This window comes from Oreochromis aureus, linkage group 16, assembly GCF_013358895.1.
Source record: "Oreochromis aureus strain Israel breed Guangdong linkage group 16, ZZ_aureus, whole genome shotgun sequence".
In the NCBI taxonomy this organism is placed as follows: domain Eukaryota; kingdom Metazoa; phylum Chordata; class Actinopteri; order Cichliformes; family Cichlidae; genus Oreochromis; species Oreochromis aureus.
In genome coordinates this window covers 36,016,370-36,027,753 of record NC_052957.1, presented here as the reverse complement: position 1 = coordinate 36,027,753, position 11,384 = coordinate 36,016,370, and the positions used below count along the sequence as shown (strand labels likewise).

The 11,384-nt window shown below is 37.8% G+C and overlaps 1 protein-coding gene across 1 annotated transcript; it reads left to right on the top strand.

Annotated features, from left to right (window-relative positions):
- The first annotated feature begins 1,342 nt into the window (after positions 1 to 1,342).
- Positions 1,343 to 8,313, top strand: LOC116334460. The gene is made up of 5 exons (XM_031757888.2): positions 1,343 to 1,487; positions 1,776 to 1,899; positions 2,257 to 2,468; positions 4,549 to 4,694; positions 6,303 to 8,313. The coding sequence occupies exons 1-5, from the start codon at positions 1,418 to 1,420 to the stop codon at positions 6,402 to 6,404; spliced, it is 654 nt and encodes a 217-aa protein (XP_031613748.2). The 5' UTR covers positions 1,343 to 1,417; the 3' UTR covers positions 6,405 to 8,313.
- Positions 8,314 to 11,384: the final 3,071 nt, after the last annotated feature.

Below are 11,384 nucleotides of genomic sequence, written 5' to 3'. Positions count from 1 at the left end.
CAGTGCTCTGACTGTTTGTCAGCCTGGCTACAGTGCTGAAGAGAAACCTGGGGTTGTTCTTATTTTCTTCAATCAGTGACGAATAGTAAGATGTTCTGGCTTTGCGGAGGGCTTTCTTATAAAGCAGCAAACTATTTCTCCAGGCTAAATGATGATCCTCTAAATTTGTGACACGCCATTTCCTCTCCAGCTTACGAGTTATCTGCTTTAGGCTACGTGTTTGAGAATTATACCACGGAGTCAGGTACTTCGGATTTGAGGCCTTAGTTTTCACTGGAGCTACAGTATCCAGAGTCGCACGTAGTGAGGAGGTAAAATTATTAACAAGATAATCGACCTCTGTTGGAGTAGCATTCAGATAGCTGCTCTGCTCTATGTTGGTACAGGGCATTGAAGATGATAACAGTGGGTGGATTATATTCTTAAACTTAGTTACAGCACTTTCAGAAAGACATCTACTGTGATAAAGTCTACTCTCCACTGCTGTGTAATCAATTATTGTAAATGTAAATGTTATCAGGAAATGATCAGACAGCAGAGGGTTTTCAGGAAACACTGTTAAATTTCTGAGTGGCAGGGTGCATTATCCTGATGAAGGAGGCCACAGTCATCAGGGAATGCCATTTCCAATAAAGGATATTCATGGGTGTGTTTTCATTTAAGGGGTGTACTGCAACAGAGCTAAGGTAAGTGGGATGTGTCAAAGTAACATGCACAGGACCCAAGGTAGTAGAACATTGCCCAAAACTGCACACGGCCTCAGCTGGTTTGCCTTCTTCCCATAGTTCCCTGTCACTGGTGCACCACTGTTCCTTCATTGAATCACTTTTGATTGATAGTAACCACTGCAGACCAGAAACAACCCACAAGAACTGCATTTCTGCAGTTTTTCTTGATGATCAGTGTCATTCATTTCACCTTTCAGTAGTCATAGTGTTAGGTAAGTGTATGTTGGCCCGGTGCAAGCAATCATTGAAATATATATTTGGAAACTCATGACAGTAAGAACTGAGGCTGATAAAAGGTGCTTGACTTAGTGTTTATGTAGTATTTGTAATAAAGTGGTTGCTAAGATCTAAATGGCTTAGGATTTTAGAGTGATGAGTGAAAAAGCACAAAGTCTTTTCAGTCTTTTTCCAAAGCTGTACATAAAGCACCAGTAAAGTTGTAACTCCAAATAATGTAAACAGATGGTAAGAAACGCAAAATATTTCCTGTAGTCCCGGAAACATTGTGATGTGAACTCTTCTGGCTGTGAACAAAAAGGAAAAAATGAGTGTCTGTTATCTGACGACTACAGGAAAGAGCACAGCCCACAGAAACCAAAAGATTCAAATGACAGTTTCTAATGCAGTCTCTGTACAAAAGGAGAATCTGGTGAGAATCAGTTTAGTTTTTTTACAACGGGGAGAAGACGATGATACTTTCCAGCTTCAAAAGCTTCTTTATTTATTATTATTTGAGCTCCTTATTCCACCCAAGCCATGGTAAGACTTTCAGTTTCACTTTCTAAACTGTAACAGTTTAATTTTAGTAATTAATTCTTAAACTTTAGTGATTAATAAGAACTGCTGTTTCAGTGAGTTAAAAAAAATGGCCACAGTAGAACACAAATATGGACTTGCATTTCTCATGGTCAGTGTGTTATGTTATTGAAAGATACAGTAAATAAAAACATTTACCCATAGATGTCTGTCCACATGGACTCTAATGACAGAAAGAAGAAAACAGAAAGTTTTAATTTTTAACCTTGTTTCTGGATTTCCTTTTACCAGGTTTTGAGGTGATCCAGCCACCGAATATGACTAATAACCCAGATACGGTTTTCATCAGCTGTAACTTTACAGCAAACACCTGGAAAATTGTAGATGTTCGACTCAACAAAGTTTTACCAGAGAAGTATGTCGAAGCATGTCACTTGGTTTTAGTGAAATTGTGTTGTTTTTAAGATGACAAAAATGACCTTTTCTCCTGCTCTTTCACTGCAGAATGTTGAGAAATTCTCGTACTACTTGTATGAACTCATGTTTGCTGACTGAAGTTCTCTTTATGTTTTTGATCAAATGTTTGTATGACAAAAAGGTGTCTGTATGAAGTCTGTGTTTGTATGGTAGTAGTTCTATGTTCAAAAATCTGCAGGTTTTCATTTCCCATTTTCAAGAATTCTGCCTGCTGCAATTTTAACATTATTTCAATTAAAATAGTTAGACTGGGTCATGCTAGCTGCATGTCTAATATTTCTTTGTTTCCTTTCAGAAAGGAGGTGCTCTGCCAGACTGAATCTCAAGCCTGTCATAACATTATCGTACTTAAAGACACTCCACCCAAGTACATTTTCATCTTACTCAATGTTGGGCCAGAGGATTGGACCTCAAAGTATGAATGTGAGTGTTCAGCAACAAAGACGGATGGGACAGACAAAACCATGCTAATTGCAGCGAACAAATTAATTAAACTGCAGCTACAAGGTATGTATATACAGAAAGTGATAAAAACAGAAATTGCATTTTATTTATTTATTTATTTTTTGTGTGCAGAAGTGAAAGACTGAAATGACAAATGATGCAACAGAACGTCCACATTTTAGAGCATCAAATACTGTGATTCTGTCAGATGCTGTTAGAATAGTTGAATTTATGTATCACACACAGTGAGATTACAGTCTCCCTCCAAAGAGCAGTTTTCAGTTTGGAACAAGTCACAGTTTAGCTCTGCAGACAGTTTGTGTTCTGTTTATCAGAGCTGTGTTTTGCACTTCACTGCATACTCATCTGCTGGTTAGTTTTTGTTACAGGGAAGGGGAAAGTTAGGTTTCAGCCTAATTGCTCACTGGTTGTGGTCTCTCTGTACGTATTGGCCATCATTAAAAAAACATGAAACACTTATCATGTAATGATATTGTTTCCTTTTTAGCTGAATTTCTGGAAAACTTTCTTTCACAAATTTTCACAAATATTAAAACAGTAAGATGAAGGAAACATGTCCGAACACTAAATCATTTTAACAAATAACTTTTTGGCAGGCTGCTAGGCCTGGGAACCACACGGGAAGAGTGACTTGACATTTTGGCAAGACAAAGCAAGTCCTGGACAACATACGCACAAGGGTGATCAGGGAAGACAGCTGTGAACACAGCAGGGACAAATAAACATAATGCACATAGACTATCAAAATAAGACAGGAAACGCGGCAAAAAGTATAAGCACAGTAAGTCCTGCTGTGCACTACAAAGGTACAGACTAAAAGTTTTGGTTTGGAAGTGATAAAATTAGGAACTATGTGTTATTAAAGTTGCAAATACAAACCCACAATCTTACTAAATCAAAGTTAAGACTTGAGACTTGATTTTTAGCAACAGAATCATAATGTCAGCAAAGACATTGTCACTCCACCTCCCTTGTGTCCAAGTTACAAAGTCCATGTGGTCTTTTAGCCCAAGCCGCACAAATTTTGCGATAAAAAGCCCAGGATATCCTCTTTACTGTGCAGTAGGACTCATAGATTGCATAGGTAGTGCTTGATGTAGACGTCTCACATTTAAGTCCCTCACACAGGACAAAAATGTATTGCTGTGTCTTAGAAGGATATGCAGGTATACTCTGTTAAGACTGTTAGCACTGTATCAACACTCAGTCTCTGCCACCCAGAATCTTCAATCAGAATGATGAAAATGGTAAATGGACGGGTTCTTTTTCTGCTCTGAGCACTCAAAGTGATTATACAGCATGCCTCATTCACTATTTCACACAAGCATTTGCACACTTTGATGCATCTTGGGGTAAATGTCTTACCTGAGGATATTTGGCATACAGACTGCAGTAGCTAGGGTTGAACCATTAACATTCTCATTAGTAGATGGTCTGCAGTGCCTGTGTAATCGCAATCACTGTAACACTTAAAAAAAATAATAATAATTTGTTAAACTTTTTTTCTTTTTTTGTTCAACCATTGTCCTGGCAATCAGGGCAAAATGTAGCTCTGTCTGATATGCATTAAAAACTATTTCAGGTTACCACATGGTTAAGGTGTGATGAGTGTTATCGCTGATGACAAATTAGACCTCATAGGGTTAATTGTCCAAGAGATTGCTCCTTACAGTTACCACTTTGTAAAGAAACTATCACAGAAATACTGCAAGGCTTTGAAACCTGTTGTTGACTCTTAAAATTAAAAAAAAAAAAATAATAATAATTTCTGTGCAGGCAAAGATTTAAAGGTTAGATCACTTTCACCTCAGAGATTTTAGTCTGTATCGTTTCAGTGGTTTAAGCAGACAGAATCTGAGGGGAAACTGCAGTAATCAGTTTTTAACAGTATCTAAATCAAAGTTTGACTTCCTTGCATTGCTGGTCAGATCAAACTACACCCACGCTACTGATGAAGCTGACTGGATACTCTGTGTTGCTAAACGTGTAAAACAGTCTTTACAACAAAACCTAATAATGCATGTTTCTGAACATGAAATTGGCTGCTGTTCATGTAGTTGTGTTTAGTGACGTCAGTCAAACCACTGAAGTACAAACAGGAAGTAACCACTGTTTTTATTAGGTCAACTGGGAACAACACCACAGTGTACTCCTCCCCCTTCACCTCCTCTTCCTCAGTCCCATCAGCTCATGTGGATTTTGATTGGTTTGCTGGCCCTGATGTTCGTGTACAGCTGTATCATCACCTCCTTCTACATGAGGCTTATGGTGACTATCTGTCAGAATTACTATTTTTCTGATGCTATAATTTACGATATATGTCTTTATATGTCTTAGTGTGTTTTTTATCTGATGTTTGTTATCATCTTGCCCGGACACAACGTTTAAAGGTCCACAAAGCAGCTGAAAACAGCTTTTATGATGCACTGGTCAGCCAGGTAATAGATGGAGGGAGATGTTTTGGCAGAGATTTTTACATAGCCGTAGTTCATTTTCTAAATGATAAAGAATTCAGGTTTAAACTGCTTCCGCACTGGACTCACTTGTATATAAGGTCTATGAGATGACTACAGCTTTCATTGTTGTTGAGGGCTTGGGGAGCTTCTTTTGATCGTTGTTATTTTGACACTTTCTTAGTCTGAAATCAGATTTGTTTGTTTTTCCAATTAAAATTTAAAAAGATTTTTGTTTCCAACTCAGTATAAGCTGTTTATAAGCTGCTTTGAAATTCTGTTTTTTTTTAACATTCACAACAGACGATACAAAGCCATAAAATAATTGTTCAGATCATAACAACACACAGCGGATGTTCTGTGTCAACCTCAAGAGTCCTTTGAAATGAAACATCAAAGTAAAAGCTGTATGCGCACTGACCCACACAGAATCTCAGAAAAGATTTTTATTGACATCAGACATTCTAAGTTGTTACAGTTAGACACACACAAGTTAAATTCATAATGTTTCCTAATAAGCTGACTGTAAATATAAAATGCACAAAAGCAGGACGTCCCCAAAACCGAATGCAGCATTAATGCATCCTTTTCTGCTATGAGATTGTAAAATGCCTGCTAAGCAATAGTCTGCAGCCCTTGTGACAGAACTAATGTGAAATCAGTCTATAAGGTGTTCTTTAGAGTTAAAAGACTTTCAAATTCTTACTGCTTTTCTTTGTTACATAAATTCCATCAATTTTGACAAGTGTCCCAACACCACTGAGTGAAATGTGGCCCCAAACCATCACGCTGTGTTTTACAGTTGGCTGTATACACTCACTATTCCACCTCTTTCCTGACTTCCTCTCTATATCTTGATGCCAATGTGAACCAAAAACACGGTGCCACTGATTTTCACTCTACTTCTTGAATAATTTGGCAGACATCAGCCTTTTTCTCCCTGTTTTCTCTGATCCCAAAGAATCACTGTCCATGTTTGCAAATTTTGCTTCATCTGACCACAGAAGAGTTTTCCACTCGACGATGCCGACCGGAGGACTGTGACTTTGATCCTTTGTCCCTCGAGCATAAAGATTTCTCCTGATTCTTGGAAACTTTTAATGTTATGTACTGTAGAAAGTTATTCTATTTTACATTGAAGACCATTGTTCTGGAGTAGTTTCACAATTTGTAGACAGTGAGTTAGCAAACAGTTAATAAGATACTGAAAGAAATCCATAAAAACAGTCCTGCCTTTGTGCAGTGCCTGAACACCCAGTTTTAACAGCAGTATTATTATTAAATAAATTAAAAAGAATAAAGCTATCAAAAGAATGAGGCAAATTGAAAACAGAAATGTCTGCATCTCCTCTGCACTTAATGTTACTAAAGTAATTACTTGAAAAGGTAGGTAATGTGTCACTTTTGTGTTTTTTTGTTTCAGAACAGCAGCAAAGATTGCGAAAACTCCACCTATGTTGAAATGAGGAACGTTCCAGTTCAGCTGCATCCTCACCACATTTACAATACTATGCAAAAGGCTTGAGCTGCCCCTCATTTCTTTATATCTTATTAGGAAAATGGGTAATAGGTTCAGCAATGTATTAAAACATGTAAAAATACATGGAAATACAGTATCTGCAGTATATACAACAGTCTGTACAATTCTAAGGAACTTTAAATATTTCACATAACCAACTTTATTCTTCTACATAGGCTGAACTCTCAAAGGCAAGATTTCTTATAATGTCTGTAAGTAGTTTTCAGGAATAGCTTCTTAAGTGTGGGGGGGGGCTGCCTGCCTTTATTCCATTTTCCATTAAGATAGTGTTGAGGCCCAGACCATGACTAACAGTTTTCTACCCAGATACGCTTTTTTTGGATTTCTCAATCCATACGACCTGTTGACACTGACTGACTAGACTGTAAAGTAGGCATTGATTAAAGTAAAACTTTGAAAGACCTTTAGAAATCTTAGAGAACTGCTGATCATGACCAGTTTAAAATGTTACAAGAAAGTTTAGCTCCTTAGAAGCAAAATATAAAGAAATGAGGGTAGCTCAAGACTTTTGCACAGTACTGTAGCTCACTCATCTGTCTTCAGTATCCTCAAAAAGAAGATGTGAACAGCTCATATTGTGATCTCAACATTTTGTTCTTCAGTATTTGACATTTCATTAAGTTGTATTGTGCAATAGTAGAAAACCTGTGCGGTACTGAAGTAAAGAGGGGGGTGAACTGACCTCTTAAAGACACAGGGTTTCATTGACCCATGATATTATCCATTAGTTTAATCTTTTTCAGTTAATGATTTTAAAGTCTTACTTTAAATCAAATCAAATCAAATCGCTTTTATTGTCACGTCACATGTGCAGGTACACTGGTACAGTACATGCGAGTGAAATTCTTGTGTGTGAGCTTCACAAGCAACAGAGTTGTGCAAAAATACAATAACGTAAAACAAGCAAAATATAGGAATGGCTAAATCTGAAAGTAATAAATATATGTACAATATATAAGAGTATATGCATTACTGCATTCTTTATTAAAAGAATGTCAGCTATTGATTTGATGTAATTCCTCAAAATAGTAAGTGTGGATTGTACATCTAGCATCGTGGTTGGATTTTGTCTCTGACATGTTGAAACCTCATGATTCTTCCCTGCTCTTAGGTCTTCAGGTCAGAGGTCACTGTTGGGCTTTTCACGCACCAAAGCTGTGGTATTCTCTTCCATTGTCTTTACGCCGTGCAGACTCCACTGACTCTTTCAAAAAGCAGCTTAAGACATTTCTATACAAACAAGTTTTTAATTAATTTTCTCATTGTTTTGTTTTATTTATATTTCTGGTTTTATTGTGAAGCACTTTGTGATTTTTATCGGTAATAAGTCCTATAAATACATCTTACTTACTTACTTTTCTAAATCTTCAAGGAAACTTTCCTTAATCTTCTATTCAAATTACAATATTTTATACTATGTTTTGCGTAATTTCCACATGCTTCAGTGTTTCTGCACACGCACACAACAATGGTACAATTTCTAATTATTGCGGTACTACATGCCTTATTGCTAATAATATTATATTTTTATAAATATACCTCAAGCTCCCCATTAGTGGCCAGTTTGGTTTCTGTCTCATTGCTTGTATCATTTAATGATATTTATCCTAGTTTGCACATTTCAAGCTGGAGAAAATGTGCCCATTAGCAGCCACAGAATCGGTTCAATATCCTTTATTAAGGATAAATGTAATTGTAACCTCTTAGTTAATCTGAACGATAACAGATGGCAGCCACCTGTTTTTTTGCTGGAGGGGAACAGAAAATCATTGTATTTGTCATCACATGTAGCAAATATCATACCTTGACTTTTGAATGGCCTGTTGTCTTTATGTGTCTTTTATTTCAAAATAGATTTGTATGGTTTCTTTTAATCAATAAAAATTTAATCTCTGCAGAGTGATCCTTCCTAACCATCACTCCATCTATTTTCTTAGATATTTTTCCAGCTAAAGTTGAATGGGACATGCACCCATTTCAGCTGACCTTCTTTCCATTCTTCACTGAAAGCTCAAATGTCTCCCATAGATGTTCAGCTGAGTTTCATCTGAGGGCTGTAAAGGCCTTACTCATACACATTATTTTCACCTTCAGTAAAAATAGGATACATACAATGTCATCCTAAAATAGGCCACTGGTATCAGGAGAGAAATGAGTGGTCCTTCCCTCTCTAGAGTCAGGTGGATTCCCAGAATTTCTGGTACAAAGCATAATTTATCAAAAGTAGTCATTTGATCCCCTATCTGCAAATCCATACTGAGAGAAAGAATGACACAAGAGGGACACTATTGCAGTCTCAAGTTCATTCATACTGATTCAAGGTCGCCACTGCCTGATCTTTTCTCACAATATGTTGGACTATTGGCAGACTTTGGCTACAACTATTGTACACCAGTGGTTCTCAAATTGTGGGCTCCCTGTAGTCATTAAAGATGTGTAAAGCCTTACTGGAATAATTTTCGCTGTATTAACAGAATGCTAGCACTTTCTTTGCAAAGCATTACTACCCTTCCTGTCGTGTTTGTGTCAAAATGGACCGATTTACAACTTGAAACACTCACAAATATTGTGTTTTACATCTTACTGCCTCAAGGCCTTATGATATCCTCCACACTCTGCACTTGAACATGTAAAAGTGATGAGCACCTGTTGTTACATATGTGGTGTTCTTAGTCAAAATTGACCGCCATAGGAAATGAATGGGAATCCCCTCCCCCCACCACACACACACACACACACACACACACACACACACACACACTGACTGAACAACCACATGAATGACCCACTGAACGACGACAGAAAACTAAACAGCAGTGACGTTTGTAAGGTCACTGAAGTTGGGCTAGCTGGTATGTAATGATGTGCTACGTGATCGCTAACTAACTTTTTTCCAGTCGATAAAAGTTAACGTGAGGGTTCCCGATGGTTAGGGACAAATGCAATCGCATGGCAGGATGCTGTAAACGGACCAAACTTCAGTCAGGAGAACAACTGAGATAATCCATCCACAATACGAGGTTAGTCATTAATATACTGCTGCATGGGCTGGGCTGTAGTTACATCGGAAGGGTTTAAAAACTGAGCTTTAAAATGAATAGTGGTAATAAAAACCAAGAGAGGCCGACAGTGATCACTGACTGTTTTTAGGGGCTTGTTCAGATTAAATAGAACAAGACACAAAACATTAAAACATGTTTAAAACACAACAGCCTTATTAAACACAGAGTAGTTTGTTCACACGTCATCACTTAAAGACTGGATATCACACCTGCTGTGAATGTTTTAATGCAGCACAGCTGTTATTATTATCACTTGTCACATCCTGTTTATGACAGTTAAAATAAATAACATTCATGTAAGAAAGAAAATTGTCTCTTGTAAACTGTATGTGGTTTTAAACAGGCCTACACTACTGTACTTTAATGTAGGTCATAAGGGTGGTACTTCAAGAGCCATATATTTTATGAGGTGGTACCCATTGTGAAAAGTTTGAGAACCACTGGCCAACACTAAACTATACTATTTTTCATGCAACTTTTTCAATGACACAAAATTATTACTTCAGTTTGGCGAGACTTTTCATAAATATTCACCCTGTAATGGATCGTGTATAGATTCAATATCCAGTAAAAAAACCTCAAATTAATTCAATGGCCTGTATTTGTATAGCGCTTTACTAGTCCCTAAGGACCCCAAAGCGCTTTACACATTCAGTCATCCACCCATTCACACACTGGTGATGGCAAGCTACATTGTAGCCACAGCTACCCTGGGGCACACTGACAGAGGCGAGGCTGCTGGACACTGGCGCCACCGGGCCCTCTGGAGTGTCTTGCCCAAGGACACAACGACCAAGACTGTCGGAGCCGGGGCTCAAACCGGCAACCTTCCGATTATAAGGCGAACTCCCAACTCTTGAGCCACGATCCATAACACAAGCAAGTATAATTTCTAGTTTATACATTTTCTTTACATGTTCTTTTTCTCTTGTGTTTCGTCATTCTTTCATTTTTATAAATCTCTGGAAAGTGTTTTTTCTCTGTCCTTTCCATGGAAATACAGCAACTGTACATTTAGCTACCGAAGCATAATGTGTTACAAACTGCTTAGAAGAAAAAAACTCTTTATGTTTGGCAATATTTGTTTAGCTGATTGAATTTATGCACCTAAAATTACCTGCTACATAAGAAGAGATAGTCTGTTTATGCTCACTCCTCCTCGGTAGCACTAGAGAGGTACTTATGAACCGCAAACCCAACTTTGAGATCCTCACCATGAACACATCACAGAAATGAGTACAAAAACAGGATGTGTTGAGGGTGTAAGTGGGGCTGTTGGATGTCATTGTTTTCTTATTACTGAGTATCTCCATGGTGTCACCTGGAAGCAATATTAGGCAGCATGTGTCAACCTGCCTGTCAGACTGAATTTCTTAATTGGTTTAACCTTGGCTGAAGTGTTTTCAAAGTGGACTTTTTTATGTATTCACATAGTGCATGACTATCGTGCATGGCAAAACTACACCTTATGTACAAATTAGTTGTCACAAGATATTCACACCTAGTGTCGGCCTGGTATAACGTTTGTGTTACTGAGGCAGCATGCTCATGTTTCAACCTTTAATTCTTTTGGTGTCATACATTTTGAACAGGGTGAAGTCAGGTATTGAACTGACTTGCGGGTCCATTATTCTATTTTGCTTTTGCTAAATAGTTGTGGAAAGTTAACGTTTCCATTGTCAGTCAGCTCCTGCTGTGCAGGTCAGTGTGGTGAAAGACTGTCTCTTCACTTGTGAACAAAATCAGTATTAGCAGAGTGTGGTTTAGGTTTGGTCAATGGGTCATTCAGTGGGTCAGAGGCCAAAGGAGTGGGGTAGGGGGTGGATTCCCATCCATTTTCTATGGTGGTCACTTTTGACTGGGAACACCACAGATGTAACAAAGTTGATTAAAACACTCAAAA

What these genes read in the sequence shown, in the direction of transcription:
- LOC116334460 (XM_031757888.2), top strand. Translation starts at nt 1,418, where the DNA reads ATGATACTTTCCAGCTTCAAAAGCTTCTTTATTTATTATTATTTGAGC. An exon ending in CTTATTCCACCCAAGCCATG is followed by an intron (nt 1,488 to 1,775) that starts GTAAGACTTTCA and finishes TCCTTTTACCAG; the next exon opens with GTTTTGAGGTGATCCAGCCA. An exon ending in CCTTCTACATGAGGCTTATG is followed by an intron (nt 4,695 to 6,302) that starts GTGACTATCTGT and finishes TTTTTGTTTCAG; the next exon opens with AACAGCAGCAAAGATTGCGA.